The sequence below is a fragment of the Podospora pseudopauciseta genome, chromosome 6 (assembly GCF_035222475.1).
Source record: "Podospora pseudopauciseta strain CBS 411.78 chromosome 6, whole genome shotgun sequence".
Classification (NCBI taxonomy): Eukaryota; Fungi; Ascomycota; class Sordariomycetes; order Sordariales; family Podosporaceae; genus Podospora; species Podospora pseudopauciseta.
The window spans coordinates 390,755-411,598 of record NC_085895.1 but is presented as its reverse complement, the minus strand read 5'-3'; the positions used below and the strand labels follow the sequence as shown (position 1 = coordinate 411,598).

The 20,844-nt window shown below is 53.5% G+C and overlaps 6 protein-coding genes across 6 annotated transcripts; 3 read left to right on the top strand and 3 right to left on the bottom strand.

The window, feature by feature from the left end:
• Positions 1–388: 388 nt before the first annotated feature.
• Positions 389–4,505, top strand: QC763_603900 (uncharacterized protein). Its single transcript, XM_062914234.1, has 2 exons — positions 389–2,586; positions 2,645–4,505. The coding sequence occupies exons 1-2, from the start codon at positions 2,004–2,006 to the stop codon at positions 4,048–4,050; spliced, it is 1,989 nt and encodes a 662-aa protein (XP_062762459.1). The 5' UTR covers positions 389–2,003; the 3' UTR covers positions 4,051–4,505.
• A 437-nt stretch (positions 4,506–4,942) lies between these two features.
• YSH1 (endoribonuclease ysh1) lies at positions 4,943–8,563 on the bottom strand. The gene is made up of 5 exons (XM_062914233.1): positions 8,044–8,563; positions 7,876–7,973; positions 6,442–7,573; positions 5,742–6,387; positions 4,943–5,685 (listed from the first exon to the last, which is right to left on the bottom strand). Exons 1-5 carry the CDS (start codon positions 8,197–8,199, stop codon positions 5,210–5,212), a joined length of 2,508 nt encoding a protein of 835 aa, XP_062762458.1. The 5' UTR covers positions 8,200–8,563; the 3' UTR covers positions 4,943–5,209.
• An 83-nt stretch (positions 8,564–8,646) lies between these two features.
• QC763_603880 (uncharacterized protein) lies at positions 8,647–11,995 on the top strand. The gene is made up of 2 exons (XM_062914232.1): positions 8,647–10,708; positions 10,764–11,995. Exons 1-2 carry the CDS (start codon positions 9,178–9,180, stop codon positions 11,405–11,407), a joined length of 2,175 nt encoding a protein of 724 aa, XP_062762457.1. The 5' UTR covers positions 8,647–9,177; the 3' UTR covers positions 11,408–11,995.
• Positions 11,996–12,248: 253 nt separating this feature from the next.
• RO3 (Dynactin, 150 kDa isoform) lies at positions 12,249–16,663 on the top strand. Its single transcript, XM_062914231.1, has 2 exons — positions 12,249–12,849; positions 12,910–16,663. Exons 1-2 carry the CDS (start codon positions 12,442–12,444, stop codon positions 16,525–16,527), a joined length of 4,026 nt encoding a protein of 1,341 aa, XP_062762456.1. The 5' UTR covers positions 12,249–12,441; the 3' UTR covers positions 16,528–16,663.
• A 134-nt stretch (positions 16,664–16,797) lies between these two features.
• Positions 16,798–17,823, bottom strand: SEC65 (signal recognition particle subunit; the record flags this gene model as incomplete). Its single annotated transcript, XM_062914230.1, has 1 exon — positions 16,798–17,823. One exon carries the CDS (start codon positions 17,821–17,823, stop codon positions 16,798–16,800), a length of 1,026 nt encoding a protein of 341 aa, XP_062762455.1.
• Positions 17,824–18,005: 182 nt separating this feature from the next.
• On the bottom strand, positions 18,006–20,384 carry QC763_603850 (uncharacterized protein; the record flags this gene model as incomplete). Its single annotated transcript, XM_062914229.1, has 4 exons — positions 18,006–18,832; positions 18,885–19,418; positions 19,485–20,178; positions 20,298–20,384. The coding sequence occupies 4 exons, from the start codon at positions 20,382–20,384 to the stop codon at positions 18,465–18,467; spliced, it is 1,683 nt and encodes a 560-aa protein (XP_062762454.1). The 3' UTR covers positions 18,006–18,464.
• Positions 20,385–20,844: the final 460 nt, after the last annotated feature.

Sequence of the window (20,844 nt, the reverse complement as noted above, 5' to 3'; positions counted from 1 at the left end):
TGCAGTCATAGGATCTGATGTGATCAGCAGGCGAAGGAAGCGTTTGACTTTTGAGCTGTCTCTCGGCGCTGATTCGGCGTCTGATCTGGCACGCCTGGCATGTCTGATTGTTGACCTTCGCCGGGTCCGGATATCTCGAGCACCTCGAGGTTATGTGGTTGTGCCATGTTGTTTGTGGGTGAGGTGAGGGAGGGGCAATGCCTCACGTCACCGACCAATGATTAGGTAAGAAATTGCATTTTCAACCTATGGGAGGCCACGGTTTTGCACAAGGCAACGTCACGCCAGATCAGCCGACTGTACAAAGACCAACATGGAGATTGATGCCATACCAAGAGGAACTGCTCTAATAATCGGCCGAATAAAACACCACGGGAGCAGAGGGAAGGTTGCAAAGCGAGGACCAGTGCAACCAGTGCTCTTTGGGCAAGCAGGAAAAACTCCTGCAGTGTTGGAAGGGTTTGGTGGAGAAGTTCAAACCATTACGTACCAGCAAGCTCTGTCAACCGCTGGCTGCGCCGGTTGGCCACCTCTCGACCACCACCTCCTCACGGCTCGCCGATGATGTTATGCCATGTCAGAGAAACTCGGGCATTCGTGTGAGCAGAGAATCAGCGGTTCGGGCTGTTATGAGGCACGGCTTGGCGCAATTTTCGTCAACTGCTGGCCGTCTCGCGCTTTGCTTGGTGTTTCTTTGTTTTGGAGAGGGAGGGTTGCGGTTGGAATTTATATCATTTGTACCGTTTGTACAGCAGCTCTGGGCTGTTTGGTTGGCTCGCCAGGGACAATATGCATAAATCTTGGTTACCGGCCACTAGCCGTTCGCAAACTGACGACAGACAAGAAAAGAAAGATGAACACCAGTGTAGGCTGCCCGATTCTAGCAGCAGCTTCCAGCTTCCACATGTCTGCTGCAGACAGCGGGGCGAAGTCTTGATTGACAGCAGGGTCCTGTCGCCGAGTTCGCGGTGCGAGGTGAAGTGTACATAAAAAAATGCGGCAACCGCCCAGACGGAGCGCCGATGGCCGATGCGATGTCCAGGTGACAAAGGCTCTGGCCATTCTCGCTAGTTTCCATGAGTAATAAAGACTTTTCCAGCGTGTTGGAGCTGTGCTCCGAGCTTGTTTTCTCGGCCTGCATCGGTTCCCGCCTTAACGTCCCCTATTTAATTCAAATCCGCCATGTGCTTGTGCGCAACTGTCTTGCATCTGCCGTAACTGATACTACACCTCCTACTCATACCTCGCAACATTACACATCATATCCAATTGTTGACTTTGCCGTTGTGCAACTGCCTTCGAACTGCAGGCCCCATCCCTCCGCTGAGCTCTGCTGCTCCATCAAACTCTCCGTTTCATCAACCGTCGTCATCGAGTGATCTTGGTCGCAGACTCGACTCATCGAAAACAAGCTACACCGCTCGTGCCTGATCTGTTCAGTCAGAAATTGGGGCGAACCTGCTTTGCTTACCTGCAACAAAATAACACGAGGCTAAGGATAGAACCGCACTGTCGGAACCTCGACAGACGCACGTCTTTTCCATTCCGACCTTTCTCGCCCTCCCTGCATCATTCACTGAGTGCAGAGAGACAGACAGCATTTTATAGTCAGAAATAGCAGGGCTGACCACGAATTGCGGATCCCGAATCTGAAAAAAAAAGCCACACCAAGCTCGCAATCTTCCCCGCATCACTGCATCCATCGCAGACTTCCTCTTACCTAAGAAGCCATTGCCTTGACTAATAGAAAGCCCCCTCGTTCCTTTTGGACAGTCTTGTGAGACCACGGCTCGGGCCCCCCTCAACAGATCAAGCAGCTGTCAACGGTGCCTGAACACTGTTGCTCTGACCATCCATCGGATCGAATCAATCTCTCTGGAACGGCCCTGTCGCCATCTCTTTCTTGCATCGCACACCTGACCTGCCGGCGCTGCAATTTCTCCCCGGACCCCAGCCAAGCCCGTCCCAACACATCCCTCACCCTGTCGCTGCTGTCTTTCCCCATGGCGGTCTCCAAGCCGAGACCAGCCCATTTGCACGTCTCCCCCCTGGGAACACCTTCGAGGGACTGCTCCCCGGACTACTTAACCATGACCCGGGATCGGCCTGCCACCCCGGACCGGGCATCCCGCTCTTCTTTCTCGTCCATCCGGGAAAACGAAAGCACCTTACCCCAGTGCTTTTCCAAAACAAAGATTTCATCCTATCTCGACCCTGAGGCCATCGACGACTTGCTCTCCCCTCCCAGCCCGACAGGATCGACTTCTAGCACCGATTCTCAGCAACTGAAGATGATCCAAACTCAGACTCACACCCACACTCACACTCAACCTCACACTCAACCCCCCACCAAGTTCCTGCCGCCCGTCACGAACCCCAACAGCCGGCTCCTTGGATATTGGACTCCCGCCGATTCCTTCAGAGGCTGGAAGGAGATTCAGGTCAAGGGAAAACTTGCCAGTAAGAGCTTCGGAGACCTCCAGATCCTTCATCAAGTCTTCAAGGACACGCCCAAGCCCACCAAGCGTGGGGGTGCCAACAGACCCGGCGATGCTCCTCTCGAGAGACTCCCGACTGAGATTTTGAGTACGTTGTCCCCCCCCCACTACTGCCTATCCAAAATAGTCATGCTGACATGATCCAGCCTCCATCATCAACCTTCTTGCCCTTGATGTCCCCCCCAATGGGGTCTCGAGGCGCAATGTCGATCTCATGTCGTTGTTGCTGACCTCGCGGACGCTTCACATCGCGACCTTAACCACTCTCTACAGCAAGATCACGATTCCCCACTCGCGAATTTTCCAAAAGTTCCTCGCCCACATTTCGGAGCACTCCACCCTGGGCACAATTGTGCGGCGGCTTGATTTTTGCCACTTCAACCCTGCGCAGCTCTTCTCCACAGCGGCCGAACGCTCGCAAGCGCGCAACCTTACCTCAGAGACCCTCCTCCGATGCCTCGACCTCACCCCCAACCTGCAAGAGTTTCTTGCGCAGGAATACCTCGACGATGATTTGAACGCCGATGTATTGCGGAAGCTCTTCCTTGGCTTGTCGAGGCTGCAGGCGGTCGATTTCTGCGGTTGCACGTCGACCAAGTTCAAGGAGGCTTTCACATCGATAGTGTCGCCCAACTGGCCACCTGTGCTTTCGATCCGTCGTCTCTCACTGCACAAGTGCCTCACCCTGCCCTCGGTCGTGCTCGAGACCATTCTCCCAAGGCTAAACCACCTTACGCACCTCGATGTTGCGGGTACGCGTATAACAGACGCTGCCCTTGCTGCGATCCCGGTGACTGCCCGCATTACACACCTCAATCTGGCCAAGTGCACGCTTTTGAGTGCCAGGGGCGTCATTGATTTCCTGACCAACCACCCTGCCGCCAAGGAGCTCGAGTTCTTGAGCTTGGCCACCGATGCCAGAAGCCACCAGCTTTTCGATGCCGAGAGCCTCAACGAATTGCTTCCTGTTCTTCCCAGGACCCTCAAGTCTCTCAGCTTAAAGGGCAGCAAAATGGAGCCCTCCCATGTTGAGCTTCTCCGGCCGCTGACCAAGCATCTCGAGGAGCTTGCCATAGGCCGCTCTCTCACTTTGGCGGACGTCAACCGCCTTTTCGTTCCTGACGAGAACACCGATGATGATGTGCAGATGCAGCTGGACTGGGTCCCTCATACTCTCAAGTATTTGGACCTGTCTGACTTCTGGGGCCAGGAGCTCGATCTGGTCTATCTTTTTAGCAGCGGCTGCGCCATTCTCAAGAACTTTTCTGAGCCATTGGAAGTTATCGAGGTTGCCGAAGATGTGTTCAAGAGGGTGAAGAAGTCGGCCGCGGCGGTGGAGCGTGCTGGCTGGAAGATGTCAGAGTGTGGCAGCCGAGGATGGCTGGTGAGACAGCCGCTGAAGGACGCGACGACTGGCAAGCCTATTGTCAGGGACGATGGGCGTCGGTCGTGGAAGATGGGAGCTGATTCCTGGGGCATGAGAAAGATCCCAGTTGCGAGGTCCGAGGTTGGCGGAATGTATGGGAGCTTTATGTTTGGGCGCAAGCTTTGAAAGCCTCTCCCTTCAATCGGCATTTTCAAATTCCTCTTTTTCTTTTCTGCGGAGTGGGCTCGACTTTAGCATGGTTGTTTGGGTTTGTTGAATGAAAAAGGCAAATTCAGGGCAAGCGAGCGACTGGTGTTTCGGATATGATTTGGCTTTTCTTGGGGTTGGATATCGCTTCTCGTTTGTTTTGGGGGTACTGGTTTGTTGCTTTTTGCATCGCATGGGGAGTTAATGGGGAAAATGACGGCGGGACTGTATCACGGCGTACGATTGAGAGGACAACAAAAAAAGTCAAAAAAGGGCGCATTGGTACGACCAATACAAAGAAGAGTCGGAGGAGAGAACAACTTCAAAGAGTATATATGTCCTTTTAATTGTTATTAACTAACCCGACTGTGTATGAAGTATGAGAAAGAAGTATGAATAAGAATCCCGATCAATCTCATGGGTTTGCTGCCGAGTGAAATAGTGCAAGTGCTCTCTTCCAGGAGTGAGAGAAAAGCCAGTGGCATTACTGCATGATATACATACGTACCACAATGGCTTGCCCCGTTCATCTGTCGAGATAAGAGAGGTCAGAGGGCGAGAGATATTACTGGATTCAAGCTGTAATCTGTTTCCCAATTCACGAGGTCAGAAGACAACCCCCACGTTTTTATGTTTTGAGGCTGCAGGATCAAGACCACCCGCTTACACACCCCCACCCTTTTCCATTCCCAGGACGGGAAAAATGCCTGCTGGCCATACACTCAGACTCGCACTCATCCATGCACCATCAAGCAGCTGACAAGGTAGGTAGATACGTAGATACGTGTTCTAGAGGCTTGTTGACCCAACCCCTGGTAATATGTAGGAATTGGGGAGCCACAGGACGTGGAAATAAGCTTTTCTTCATATTTTTCTGGGCCGCTTCAGGGGTTGTGTGGTGACATCTTCCAGGTTGGGTTGCATATCTCACACCTGTAGCATATTCTCTTCTAAGTAAGGATGGTTATCATCATATTTTGTAGCGCAGAGGTCTGCCAACAACGCCAATAAACACTCTCCAATTAGTACACAACCTCACCCCAATTCCAGGCAGTCATCGGTTTAGCCATTGAGAAAACAGATAATCCTAAATAACGCCTTCTGTTGCACCAACCCGTCATATTTTGTGTGGAGACGTTTACCCCCACAGAGGCGCAGTAACCTCAACGGCCCTCTCCACCACGGCCCTCACCCGATCTCCAAACACCTTGTTGCCACACTCAATTTCCAGACCCTCCAACCAAACCTTGGCCTCCATCTTGTCCACCCTGATGTTGACCCCTGGCACGGGAATGCCCAGTTTGTGCAGCCTCGCCAGCTCGGCCTCTCTTCTCTGGGCCAGCTGCGTAGCTCCATGCTCCTCGTCCTCGGAGACGTCCATGCTGGCGTCTGCTTCTTCGTCGTCACCCTCGGAAGATTTGATCTTTGGCTGGGGAGGGGGAACAGGGGACAGTTTGGGCTCGGTGATGAGGGAGACGTTGTCTGCCCCGAACTGGGCCTCGAGGAAGAACATGAGGCGCTCGAGGCGTTCAGTAGCGGAGAGGTTAGAGTGCAGGTTCCGAACAGGGAGATTGAACGAGTGAGAGTGGGAATGTGGGTTTTTGGAGGCAGAGCCTAGTTTTCACGTTAGTATGGATAAACAAGAAAAGGGGCGCGAACTAAACACTTACGTTTTACTGCTGCTGGGGAGGATTCGATGGCTAGCAAGACGGCCATTACCGCATCTGCGATACCATCGTTGAGCATGTTTCCTTCCCACTCAATTTCGACCTCGCCGTTGGACCGGTGGCGGACCGTGATTACGCCCATGACGAGATAGGCAGCGAGTACTTCGTCGACGGAAAGCTCCTCGTCGGCCATCTCCTGTCCAGAGCCATTCATGTCGTGATCTTCTCCATTTGAAGACAGCTTCTTGGAGATTGGGAGCTCTTCAATGGTACCAAATGTTCCTTCCAGGCCCCACTTGATCAGGTCGACGCCCGCGGCACTGAGCCTCATGCGCTGCTTGCAAGAGATGGTTGTGGTGGTAAGACCAGCGAATTCGCGGAGATCTTCAGGCGCCATCAATGACATCTTGAAGTCGTTCTGGACGAGAACACCGGTGATGAGCTGGGGCTCCTCGGGGGAGCTCAGAGGCTGTAGGATCGACGCAAGCTTGCCGACAACCTTGGCAGTCTTGTCGGTCTTGAATGGAATGCGGAGCTCCTCGCAGTTCTTGGGGCTGTAAACCTTGACCTTGCTTGTCTTGTTCGCGTTTAGAGAGAGCAGTTTGGATTTCAGACGCATCATATTGTGAACCTCGCCGTGGACAAGAATCTGATTGTCATGTTAGGAAAACCCGTCAAATGGAAAAATGTAAAAGGAACTGACCACTACAGGTGCCGCAACCTCCTCAATAAACTCTCTGTTCTCGGTGCCGTCGACATGGGCGGCAAAAGAGTACTCCTGGACGGTGCAACGCCTCGGAATCAAAACCTTCTCGGCGTCTCTTCCAGGGCCTCGCCTTCCTCCACCGGTATTCCGCGACATAACGGCTTGAATGTGTTCGGGCTCCTGCATGATCTGCTTGGCCATCGTGCCCTCCACGCTATAACCGGTGATGATAACACCGTTCTTCTCGCTGGGAGCCCACCGCTCAAGAAGCTCCCTGCTGACACCGTTCTGCAGCATACCGGGACTGGCAAGCATCACGCACCCGCCCACATCCTCAAACCTATCAATGCTCTTGAGCGAGCGGATGAACTTGAAGTCCCACGGCCCACCCTTACCGGCACCATCACCAGACGCCTCAGCCTCAGCCATGCGCTCCCGGAACAGACGTTTGATGTTGTCGTTCATCGCACCAACATATGTTTGGTACACCAGCATACACTTCCTGGCGAGGTTGCTGGCGTAGTAGATTGGGTACTTTTGATACTCGGCATGCTTGCCCCAGTATTCATCTAGAATAAGAAGAAGCTCCTGGGCTCTGCCGAGGGCAAAAACGGGCATCAGAACACGGCCACCCCTGTTGAGAATGCCTGTGATGGACTTCATGAGGGCTTGTTCTCGCTCCAAACGTGGGACGTGGGAGGCAATGCCGTATGTTGACTCGGTGATCAAGACATCGATCTTCACGCCTTTTGGCACTTGGGCTGATACCAAGTGGCGATCTTGCTCGCGGGAGTAATCGCCGGTGAAGAAGATGTTTAAACCTGCAATCTCAATAAGAAACATGGCTGCGCCGAGCACATGGCCGGCTGGGTATGGCGTCACCCGAATGCCCGAGATGGTGTGTGTTGTATGATAGTCGATGGCTTCGATCTGGGGAAATGTGTTCAAGTGGTCTTGTTCTGTGTAGACCAGCTGCGTTGTTGGGTTGGACGATGTGTTGCCGACTCTGACGCTGTCTTGGATCAACCACTTGTAGATAGCCTTAGTGGGATGTGTCATGAACACACGACCGCGGAAGTTTGTCTTTGCCAAGACATAGGGTAATGAGGCAGCATGATCGATATGGAAACTATTTCAGTCAGTCAGGGTGTGTGTTCTCATGATGATTTCAGAGAAGCTTCACAGGGATGGTGGCATGAGACGATGAAGGCAGGGGGTGGTAATGGCGACAAGATCTTGTATTTGATATATGAATACATATGGAGATGATGATGTTGCTGATGGACGGTACATGATGCTGAAAAGAGTGACAGAGTGACAGTGACACGGCGACTCATTACAAGTCTACCTCCACTCATTGTTGTCCCAAGCCAACACCATGCTACTCTTGCTTCGCCAAGGGGGCTATTAGACTCGGAGAGGGCAACTTACTGGCTGATGAGAAGCACATCTACAGTGCTCAGGTCAAAGTCGTCAAAGAACGGAAGGGCTGCAAGCCCATCATAGGCGGGATGTTGGCCGGCATCAAGCTAGATGACAAACAAAACATTAGCAGCTAAGACAGGGTAAGAAGAGCGCTGACCTCATCTCAGCACATACCATGACTGTCTTTCCCTTGTATTGAATGATATGACATGAACGGCCAACTTCATTGCCTCCTCCAAGACAGAGAAACATCAGCTCGTCACTGGGGTCAACAGGCTCCTCAATTACAGTAGCCGAGGCCATGGCGGCAGCTTTGCGCTTGGAGGCCATTGCGGGAGGTAATAAGTGTACGTGATCGAATATCTTGTTAGTTGTTTCAGGAACTCACGTCTCTTGTAAAACTGCTTGCAAGAATTATATCGAGAGCAGGGAGGTGGATGTGTTGCAGCAACTTTGTGAAAAAATTGGCAGCAATACAAGAGGCAATATTCCCGCAAAGTCGAAGTGTATAGGTATTGGTGCGAAGATGGCGACTGGGCTATTCAAAGTTGCTGGTGATCAGGTGGTTGTTGTCGTTGAATAAGACCAAATATAAAAGGTTGAATAGTGTAAGATCTGCCGGCGCGACGCTGCTCAGTGAGGCAGCTGCCAGCTGCTCTACCAAAAGGTGCTGGGGTGGCCCAAGCTTAAGGTGAAGCAGGTGCACGGGCCTGGTGGGCTACGGTCTGGCACTTTCTCTGGGTGGTAACCACGTGACCTTGCTGGACGCGACAGACTCGGAGGTGAGGCGTTAGCTCTGCTTTCAAATCTTGACATCCTTCCAGGCGATTCACGACGAGAACAGCCCGCGCCGCTTCCCCATCGATTGCGCAACTCCCAAATCCAGCGGACCACGAGCAGGAATCATCAGAGAACCGATTGATCGACTTTTGCCCATTGCAGAGCGAGTGTCGGATGGGTACCGGGCAGGGTGCTTTGGCCGGCTACGCAGGTGCGCCTGCTCGGGTCTGAAGGAGCTTCTACTTTCTACCAAAGATCGAGGCCCTCTCTCGACCCTCCGCTTTTCCCACCGCACCTAGAGAGCAGTCCCGCCTTTTTTCTGCCCTCTCTCTATACAGACGACCAACCCTCATTTAGTTTCCCACAATCGCGATAGCTTCTGCTCCCGACCGTGAAGTTACCAGAATTGTTGGGTACATCGAACGCGACTTCGACTTTTTTTGTCAGAACTTCCGACAGTCAACCGCTTCGACCACACTTCCAAGCTCACCAGGCAAAGTCGAATTATCGATTTCGCTCTTTCCAAAGATGGCGCAACCACAACCCCAGGCACCCCAGGTGTCTCACCCTCCTCAGGTCTCGCCTCACATGCAGCAAATGCAGATGCCGCAACAGCAGCAGCAAAGACCGCCGCAGCAACAACATTACTCTCCTCCCCAGCAGTCGGCTTCGCCTGCCAACACTCCACAGCCTCAGTACTCGATTCCGCCGAATAAGAGACCCCGAACATCGGTCGAGACCCCGTCGCAACCACAGTCGCAATACGGTACGCCGACGTATACTATGAGTCCACAGGCAGCCGTTGCATCTCCGAACACTGTTACATCTCCGAACTACACCAACATGCCCACTCCGGTTCCCAATGCGCCGTCGTATGCCTCTCAGTATGGTGTGAATGGACATTCTGCCGCTTCCCCGGCTCAACAACCAGGCTTGACATTGCCTGAAAGCCGACCCTCGATGACTGCCACCCCAACACCGACAACCCCTCTTATCCCAAGTCTCCCCCACACCCCGCAGCCTCAACAACATCAGGCTCCGCAATATCAGCAACAGCAGCACCAAGTTCCGCAGGCCCAGCAGCTTGGGCAGGTGCAGCCAACCCAACAGCAGCATGGACAGGCGCACCCGCAACAGCAGGTGCCGGCTCCGCAGTATCAGCAGGGCCAGCAGTACCAACAGCCGATGCAGCCCCAACATGCGCAGTCGGTTCAGCAACCAATACAGCCCCAACCCGTCCAGCAAGCTCCACAGCAACAGTATACCAATGCCACAATGGCACCGATTGGTCCCCCTCCCTCCACTCCGGGTGCCATGTTGCCTCCATCGAAGCCGGTTACTACGAAGGAATACGAATATGACGTGAGCGATGCTCTCGCTGGAACAGGCGTGGATTTGAGGGCCGAGGAACAATACCTAGCGGAGCTGTATGGTGGTTCATTTGCTCAGGAGGCAAGAACCGGCCTGCCAGCCAACGCGCCAGGCAACAAGGGCTCATTTTATGGTGCTGGTTCAGCGAATCAACCAGCTGAGGCCACCGGGCTCAGTCAGGAGCAGTTTGAAGCCGAGGCTGCCAAGCGAGCCTGGGACGAGGCGGCCCAAAGATTGGCTGTTACCCGAAGCAATGAGCTCAGGAACCCTTTCTTGATCGTCCCTAACCTGCATTATCGCGCGGACAAAATTGCGAAGGAGCATGGGCTCACACTCAATCTGGAGCTCAAGAACCAGCAGCAAACCATGGGTAAAATGCGAACTCCCCAAGAGTTTCCTCAGCCTAAGGTGACAGTGACATCCAGACACGGCCCTGATGGCATGGTTGTCTCTACAAAGGGGTGTTTCATCCCTCATGATGCTTATTTGGTCGATCAACTTGCACTCTTGTCGATCGCCACAAAACACCGTCTGAGAGAACTCCTCGAAGAAGCCAATGGCATCGCCAATATTCGGCAGACAACTTCTCATGGCGAGATCCCCCAAGAGTGGGCTGATGTTGCCGTACCTTTACGAACCGGTCTTGATTCCCTTCCCGCCGACACGGCCAACGGCAACCCCCGCAAACGTATGAAAAACATGATTTGGCGTGTGCAGTATACCCTGCTAACCTATCCCTGCAGGCTCCTTTGAAGCAATCAGTACCGCCCCGGTGCCATCCAAGGGTGCCAAGGTGGTCAAGGACCTCAACGCCGCTGTGAGACAGAATGCCACGTCTGAGCGAGATCTGGAAGAAGCTCGGCTTCGCAAGCGGCAAAAGCGGTTAAACCCAGATGCAGCCCAGACCGGATCTCGCGCAGGTTCCATCGTTCCTGGTACACCTGGTTCAGTCGCACCCGACGGCGAGGCCGCCAAAGCGCCTTCCAAGAAAGAACTAAAGAAGGGTGCGGCAGCCGCCAGACTATCCGAGGCATCCAGCACTGCCAATGCAAACCAGACCCTGAGCGCTTTGATGGGCAGTTTTGGGAAGAAAAAGAAGAAGGAATACAGCTGGATGACATCTGGTAGTGGCCCAAGCACACCCCGAGCGACCGGTGGCCAAGAACCAGGCACCCCTGGTTCAGCAGCTGGCAGTAAAGCACAGTCGGAGAAGGCCACACTGACCCAGGATGGCAAGGCTCCCCGTCTGGGCACCTGGCGGGAGGACAAGGAGAAAGGCAAAAGTATCCAGCTTCGAGACTGGGTTACAGTCTTGGAGATGGATGGTCGCGACATCAAGGCTGTCCAGGAGGCCTATGTCAAACTGGATTCCTCGACGCCCCGATAGAGATACGAGACCACGACATATCGTACCCTCGACGGCCTGTGTTTAAGCGATACTCAGGGATGAGTAGCGAGAAAGAAAGGGGAAAGATACTTTACCTTTGCGAATGCCGTCCGTTATGAGTCGTTGATTTTATTTTCAATTCATGTATGGGAACTTGGAGTAGGGAGCGAGGAGCCGGGAAAACAAAAGCTTTATTTCGTTTCACTCATACAAGACGATAAAATGGTGGGATCCTTCCTCTTTCTTACACCCCCTCCACCCCGCTGGCGTTTACCTTTTCTTTTCACCCTACAATTTGTTTATCGTCTATTGTAATTTGTCCTTTCGGCACTTATATCACACTAGCCAGGCGTTCTTCACACACGGAGCAGGGGGTGTGGGTTTGTATATTTCTCGTTGGTGCGGGTCAGGCAAGGAAAGGGTAGAGATTCTCGGGCGGGCAGAGGATGGATGATAGGGTGGGTTTGGTCGGGGAGAGAGCAAGGTATCATGCGCGTGGCCTATTCCCCACAGATGAAGCTCGGAAAGGGAGCTAGCAAAACAGAAGAATTCAAAAGCTGATGCAAATCGTTCATGTATGACTCCAGCTTGAAGTGTTGATGACGTTATTTTTCATATCAACATGACTACAGTTTTCCTGTGCTTGTGCGGGAATTCAAGGGATGTTTCTGTTCCATATTCGTTTTAGCATGCCTTAATATTTCCCAAGTTTGCAAACCACGACCACTACTGTAGAAAAGCAATTCTTTGGTTGAGATGCTGATGTGAAGGCCGAAGGAATAACCCTAACCCTGTTTCGATCAGCAACAACAACCCCAACCCAGTTTTCCAGGCACAACAGTGTGCCAAGAGCTCCCCACATTAGGCTGTGGAGCTCAGGAGTGGTTGGCCCCATCGCGTCGACGGCATTGACGTGCATTCAACACGGTCCCGTTTGACGACACAAAACATTTGACAGCAAACGACAACGGCCACCATTTTACGCTCCCCACCAAAGGCATGACATGAAAGATCACCGGTGATCCCAGGTCATCATGTCCGATTTAGCGGTTGGGCAGAAAATACAGCTGAGCGACGGCCGCACTGGAACTATTCGATATGTTGGCCAAACACACTTCGCCGTGGGCGAATGGGTTGGTGTCGAGCTCGACGATGGATCCGGAAAGAATGATGGCATGGTTCAGGGAGAGCGCTATTTCGAATGTGCCATGGGATATGGCATGTTCGTAAGGCCCGTCACAGTCACCGTCACGGCTCCTGCTCCTGTTCCATCACAGCCACCCAAGCCAGCCGGCGCCAAAAAAGGATCTCGCCCAAGCAGCCTGTTCTCCAACAGCTCCAACAAGGGGGCCTCGTCCTCTACCAGTGATCCGAGTCTGGGAAAACGAATGAGCTTGAATGCACCCAGCCCGAGTCCAGTACCTAGAAGGGGCAGTGTGAGGGTGGGTTCTGCTCTGTTTACTATGCGTCAGGGGCCTGGAAAGCTAATTCGGTCCGTGTAGAGTCCCACGAAATCACCAACGAAGCAGCTTAATCGCTCCCCAACCAGCGCGGCACCATCACGAACCGTCACACCCTCCAATGCCAATGTCAAACCCGGCGCCTTGGCCGTCAGACCTCGACCTGCTTCTGCCACCAGCAGGCCCTCTATGGCCCCGCCGCCCGTGCCCAGACAAACCCGCCAGGTCTCGACAGCTTCTTCAACCCCAAGACAGAGTAGTGCTCCTCCGCGCACACTCAGCACCAGAGGTGGACTTGCCACCGGAGTTGGATCGAGACCGGCATCAACTCGTGTTCCTGGCGCGAGGCAGAGCTCCGCCTCGTCCGTTTCGAGCGTCAACAAGACTTCCCGCGCCGAATCCCGCAAAAGCAGCGATGACGAGATATTATCCCCTCAACCCACCAGCCCCGTCCAAGTCCGAACGGCAGCGCTGGAGAAGCTCGCCACGACGTCCCTACCACCGGCAGGTGGAGGGGCAGCAAAATCACCCATTGCCACTGCTTCTGTATCGTCACGAAATGCGCCCAGCACAGCCGCTGCGCAGAAGGAGATTGAAGATCTCAAGGCCAAACTGCGCGTGCTGGAGAAGAAACGGATCGAAGACAGAGAAAAGCTGAACAACTTGGAGAAAATCAAGGGGGAGAGGGATAAGTTTGAGAGAATTATTCAGACGTTACAGATCAAATACCAGCCTCAGCAGCAAGAGATTGCGGATTTGAGGAAACAGCTCAAGGAGGCAGAAACAAGGTTTTATGCAGTCGAGGAGATGCAGGAGAGCCATGAAAGTGCGCTTGAGCTGGCAACGCTGGATCGGGAGATGGCGGAGGAGACGGCCGAGGTGCTCAAGGTGGAACTGGAAGCACTGAAGCAGAAAAGCGAAGAGCTGGAGCTCGAGGTGGAGATTCTCCGGGAGGAAAACGCCGAATTCACAAAGGGGATGTCGACCGAGGAACGGGCGAGCACCGGGTGGTTGCAAATGGAGAGAAACAATGAACGGCTCAAGGAGGCACTGATCAGGCTGAGGGACCTTTCGCAGGAGCAAGAGGAGGAACTCAAGGATCAAATGAAGGGGCTGGAGGAGGATCTGAGGGAGTTTGAGACGATGAAGGAGCAATTCGCCGCTACGAAGGAAAAGTTGGCTCAGGCCGAGGTGGCAGTGGAGGATCTGAGGGAGCAGCTGAACAATGCGCTAGGAGCAGAGGACCTGATCGAGAAGATTACTGAGGAAAATATGAATCAAGCAGAGGAGATCAAGGAGTTGCGGGCCGTCATTGATGACCTGGAGAGTTTGAAGGAGATCAACGACGAGCTGGAGATCAATCATGTACAGAATGAAAAGGAGATGCAGGAGGAGCTGGACTTGAAGGATGCCATTATTTCTGAGCAAATGAGGCAGGCCAACGTACAGCGGGAGTCGATGGAGGATATGGAGTATACACTTTCGCGGTTCAGGGAACTGGTCACGAGCTTGCAAAGTGATTTGGAGGATATGAGGGCCTCCCATGCGGTGACGGAGAACGAGTCCGAGCAGCTTAACAATCGCTCTAGGGCTATGATGGACTTGAACATGAAGCTGCAAATTTCGGCGGCCAAGGCTCAGGTGAAGACAATTGACCTTGAGCTGAGGAGGATGGAGGCCCAAGAGGCGGAGCAGCACCTCGAGATTGTCAAGCTGTTTTTGCCCGACAGCTATCAGTTGGATAGGGATTCTGTTCTGGCCCTGTTGCGCTTCAAGAGACTGGCGTTCAAGGCCAACTTGCTGAATGGCTTCATCAAGGAGCGTGTGAATGGCCAGGCGCACCCCGGACACGAAGACGACGTATTTGAGGGTTGCGGTGCCATCGACAAGCTCACATGGGTGTCTGCCATGTGCGATCGTTTTGTCAATTCCATCAGCCACTGCTCTCTGAAGCAGTTCGCCAAGTACGAAGGTGCGTTGTACGAACTGGAGCCTGTCGAGAGAGCTCTTAATGGTTGGATCGACGGCTTGAGGCGTGACGACTTGAAGGAGAAGCAGTGCTCTGCCGAGCTCCAGCGGACAATTGCTCTCATGACGCATCTGGGCGAGGTGCACATCTCCAACGACCTGGAGAGCTTCGCCGATGATATTCACATGAAGGCGCTTCTCATGCAAAGCTATCTGGAATCTGCTGCGGCCACCTTCACGACCATGCGTGCCATGGTTCAGCGGGTCGTTCCGCCAAGCGACGAGGAGAATGAGCTGGAGCAATATTTCGCAAAGAAGGCCGAGGGCGTCATCACACAGACGCGCGGCGCCAAGGTCATTGCAGGCAAGACAGTTCGCTCTCTCGAGGAGCTCAAGACCAGGCATCTATCCCTTACGCCGGATACCATGGAAGCTTTTGAGCAGTGCGAGGCGGCCACCCAAGAGCTTTCCGAGATGGCCCGCAGAATTGGTTTGGACCTTCATCAGCTCGTGCTCGAGGAGGGCAGGACAGAACCGTACACCTACGTGGAGATCCAAAACTGCATCTCGCAGACTTCCATCAACTCATTCGGCACTAACGAAGCCGATTTGTTCTCTACCTACCTCAACAAGCTCCGCCAGACCACCTCTCAAATCTCGGATCTGGCCGCTCTCTCCACCGACTTGGCCCAAACTCAAGAATTCGAGCGCAGCCAGCCTCCATGGCTCCTGCGCGCACAGGAGATCAAGGCCCTCAAGAAGATCCCAGTGGATGCCGAGGAAGAACTTCGACGTCTCAAGGACGACATCAACGATGCGCGCCGTGCCATCGCTATCCGGGAAGAAAACTTATCGACAGCCCAGGTCAAGATTGAAACACTTGAATCCCGCATGCGTGATGCGAACGCCAAAGCCAAGCGCGTCACCGAGCTCGAGTCCCACCTCGAGACTGCCAAATCCGAAGCCGCGGCTCTAGCGGACAACATCAAGAAGCAAGATCGCGAGCTCAAGGCTTTGGAATCGGAGCGTGACAAGTGGAAGCAGATCGCATCCAACAGTCGGGTTATTTCTACGGCTGGCGGTGAAGAGGGGGCCAAGGCTAACCAAGAAAGAGCGGTGGCGACGGCAAGGGAGATGGACGCGCTCAAAAATGAGATTCTAGGCTTGCAGTCGGCAGTGAGGTACCTCCGGGAGGACAACAGGAGGGCAAGAGTCAAAGAACAGGCTAGCTACGACTGGCTGGCCGAGCCACTTCTCAAGAAGGCAGTTCCGGCGGAGAAGCAGAGGAGGAACATGGTCAAGGCAGAGAGCAAGGCCGTTCTCGGTGAACTGGTCAAGATGGTGACCGAGGCGAAGGTCTATGACTTGAGCATGCTGGACAAGAAGATTGTTGCGCAGGGCGGGTGGAAGCCGGCGAAGAGCACACCGCAGTTTTGGGCTGCTAAACAAGAGGAAGATTGGGCTGTTTGGAAGGGTTGGGAGGGGGCCGTGATCAAGAATGCGAGGTTGCTGAACGCGGTGGAGCACAATCGAGAAGAGGTCAAGGAGAAGAAGGGGGTCGTTAGCGCGGCTGCGAAACTGCAGATTAGACTTCCTGGTGGGAAGAAACATTATTATGGGGGAGAGGTGCAAGTTTTTGGCTCGAGAGAGTGGGAAGAGCTACAGGGAAGGATGGTGACAGCTGGGGTGTAAAAGTAATTAACGGTGGAGTGCATGTATGCTTTTCGAGATATATACCCTGTAAATGTGAAGCGTTATTGTTGTTTGTTCACTTTTGCTTCAGGAGGATGAATCGGTCCATGTAAAAGGTAACTGGGTGGGGTGCTGGATCTTCTGATCGTAGTACAGGAAGTCCATACCCCCAAGTTGGTATCATAATAATTCTAAACCCAAACACATTTCATCCTGCATTCCTTTGTATCGTCTTTCCCGACTCTCGGTGTTCTCACATGATGAATTTAATCATTTCTTTCCCTTCTTTGCCTTCCCACCAGCGCTCGAACTCGGCCCGGGTGAAGAACCACCTCCAAGACCACCCAGACCACCCATTCCGCCCATGCCGCCCATACCCATCGACTGAGCAGCCTGCATCAGGCTAGCCATATCCATCCCACCTCCTCCTCCTCCACCGCCCAACATACCCGGCAGTCCTCCCGCGCCACCAGCACCACCCATCTGGCTCATCATATCCTTCAAAAAGTTCTCGCTGACTCCGCCACCAGTCATGGCGGGGCTGTAGTGAGGCAACAGTTCCGACATCTTCCAGCCTCTGGGCACAGCAGGTCTGGGCCATTGCTCCCCAGGCTTGAGTTCGGGAGGAGGCGGCGCGCCGCGGACGTGGACCCTCAGCGCAGGGGAGGCATCGGTGATGGGATGGCTCGTTAGGTGCTGAGCCACGAGCAGGAACAAGTGATGCTTGTTCTTGACGCGGGTCTGGTTCGCGAGGGAGACCTTGACCCTGCCCGGGTTGGCCCAGTCCTTGGGGTGGAGCTTGCCTGCTTCGAAGACGGTGGGGATGTTGAGGTTCGCGCAGGCGGCCAGGATCTCGGTGGCTAGCGGGTTGGGGACGGCAACGGCGGCGGAGACGCGGCGGCCTTGGGCGCGGGTGTGCAGGCTGGAGAAGTAGATTGGGTACAGGCAGAGGTAGGATGCATAGGGGGTTGCGTCGGTTGTTGTTTGCATCTGGGGGTAGGCGGGGGGCTGTTGTGGCTGGCGGAATTGGGGTGGGGGTTGTTGCTGAGGAAGGGGGGTTGGTCTGGAAGGGGCTGCTTGACGGGTGCGGATGATGTCTGATTCGACAAAGTCGTCGATGTCGTCTTCGGAGGGGTCCGACATTTGAACGTCATCTTCCGAGTCGGATACCTCTTCTACTCGGGGGTGGGACATCTTAGCGGTTTTATTGGTGGCAGCGATGACGGTGGTGAGGAAGGTGGTGATTTTGCGAGGGCGATGGGGAGGATGTGGAACAACTTGGAGCTTGTCGTTCATAGTGGGGTTTTCGCTTGGAGGCTGTAATTAAGGTGTGGTCTGAGCTTCTCGTGGGGCGAGTGATGGGTGGGGTCCATATGGTGATGCTCAAGGCCTCTTGACTATCCATTAAGAACTCTTGACTATCTTCTATTATCCATCTTCTGAAGCCTCTCAACTATATTTCGAGGCCAGGTTCAAGTGTTTTGCAATCCCAGTTATTTTGTCCACGACGTGTCCACTACACACCAGCTGCAATGCAAACAGGTATTTTCGGTTTCAAAGGGTGTAGTAATTATTCTCATGGAAATGTTCACACAGAACCAAAGTACACGTCTAGAGGCCCCCTATCCACACACATCCTTGCAATTTGCTTTATAAAGAACTCAATCAAGCGCCCACGAGTGCACGTGAACCTAACACGTAGGTCCCAGAAAGCAAGTGACAAAAAACAGCTGTGGTTACACCACTTCAAACAGCCATACTACCAACAGTCTTGATTTCTGTTGAATTCTATTTGGAACATAGACTCCTCACGGCCTTGGAGTACTGGACAGTTTTTTGTTGATTTTTCCGGGCAAGAGAAAGGCGGTTATCTTGCCATTAAGTGAGTAGTGTTGGTGTTCGATTTGCACCCTGGTTTTTGGGACCCATGTGCTAACCTAGCGATCGTGGCTCCCCTTGTGATGAGCCTTAATCTTCGTTCCAGGGGGGTGATCCTCCTTGGTAAACTTGCAATAAGGATGTGTGCAGGCGCCGTTGATAACGCTTGGGCAGTGATGGCCATAGATGCAATCGTCCACATCGCACTCTTGGCCCCCGGAGCACGGGTTCAGCCTTGTCAGGAACGCAATGGCCACCAACTCCTCTTTGGTGGGCTTGTAATTGTGTTCGAAGTTGCATGAATCGCCCTTGGAACAGGGGCCGCGGAGGTAATGATTGTTGCACAGCTTGTTGCTGTCTTTCCTCTTCTTGAGGTTGTCCAGCGCAGACTGCGAGACCTGAAGAGGGGGATCAAGACCGCGAGGTCCTATCGGCATAGTCGTCAGTATACGTGTATAAGCCAGAAGGATATATCATACCTGGGTTCCAAGGAACTGGCTTTGGCTTGTTTGGGGTTTTGTGAGAGGCCCGGGAAGACGGCTGCTGCTGCAAAGCTGCCTTGGTATGGGCAGGCAATTTGATCACCGGTGGAGGCGGTGGAGGGGTGGCACTCTTGATGGCTTTAGCATAAGTTGTGGCTGCCGGAGTTGACGTTGAAGCCGCCGATGCCGAAGATGGTGTCTGTGGCTCGGAGCTGCCTATACTATCGATACTTGCGACACTGTTACTGGTCGTGGCTGTGGCCCTGACGACAGGAGGCGTCGGTACAGTAACGGGGAAGGCGGGGACAGCAGAGATGGCGGGGACAGCCGGCACGACCGGTTTCATCTCGATAGTTGGTGTGGCAGGCTTGTTGTGTTCAACAACCGGGGTGGCAGGAACAGGCGTGAAAGGTGAGCCGAACGACTCAGAGCTAGCCGACTCTGACACCCTATCAACAAGCTTTTCAGACCGAAACAGGATGCTGTTCAAATTCAGTATATTTGCGCCGATGGCCCTCAGCTCACGCACCACTATTGTAACTTGGTCAGTATAAGAGCACAGTTTACTCGCTGCTGCTCGCTCAATGGCCAACATACCAGGTACGCCTTCCAAGATGGTGATCTGGTGCTGAACACTATCCTCTTGGAACAACTCGTCGAGAAACGGGGCATACCCTGCATCGTGTGATATGCCCAGTATAACTTGCTTGCAGTTGTGGTTCCTGAGATGCCATTTTGTCATTTCCTTGATCTTGTTATCGGCTCTTTCTTTGCCGTGGCCGACATCAACAAAGTCAAAAGTGGCCTTGGCCTGTGTGAAGCCGAGCGTGAAATCTTTGAGGTTGCTCTCATTCTCCAGACAGCCATCTCGGCGCATCGCCTTGCTAAGGCCGGCGAGATTGAGGTAGACCTGTGCGAGAACTCCAATTTCATTGCCGTGAGGGCCACATTGGCCCAAAATTGCTGATCTCAAGGCGTAAGCAGCCTTTTTGCCCCCAGCAAGACCCTGTTGGATCAGCTCCGATTTGAAAATGAGCCCGTCCCCGTCTATCAATACGACGACATAGGAGTTGGAATTTTTTATTTGTTCGTTGGCCAAGATGGACGTTTCAAGTTGCGTTTCGAGGGCGTGAATGCGTTGCTGTAGTTCACGCCTGGATCGAGTAGCATCTTCGTAGTCCAAGTTTCGTTCATGCACTCTCTGGGCCAGTTCCGTATTTTCAGCTCGGAGGGTTGACTCTATCGACTCGGCATAGACCAAGAGATCCTGTGAGGAGAGTATCAGCAGCCACTTTTAAGAGCCTAATGACTGCTCTGGTGTTGAATCACCCTCCCCACAATATAATATGGGTTAATCTACTTTTGCCGTGCCCATTATTTGATGGGGAGGGTGTGTATACATATACATACCTTGATCAAATTGATGTGCGAGTCTTGGTAAGTGGCGAGATCCTGATACCGTTGGAGGAAGGCGACGAGGCTCGGTCTTGACTCCATGGCGCCTATCCTCTTTTCTGGGTATTGCTGTTTGCTTTAATGTTGCTCTTTATCGATGTAAATTCCCTCTTCCATTGGACGAGCGGAAGTGGTGATCTTTTGGATTCCCCGCGGGCGATGGGGGGGCTTGTGTGTCCGAAGTTAATCTCGGCCTGGGTCCGGATATAATTTAGTAAGCTAGAGCCTCACCTAGCTGGACTTGACACGGAGGTCGAGTCCTGGATTTTGATTGACGAGCCGAGTCAATAAGAAATGATGGCTCTCGCGAGATGTGAGAGATGCCAGATTGATATGCGGCGGGCGACGGGAGACTGGAGGCAAGAGGAGCAGGCAGAGCTTTGCCGCACGGGCGCTTCAATTCACTGGCTTCTGGGGGGACTGTTCACTGTCGCGCCTGCAATTAGGAGCCGCAGGAGCAGATGGCGGGATGAATACTGACACGGGCCGGCGACAGAAGGGA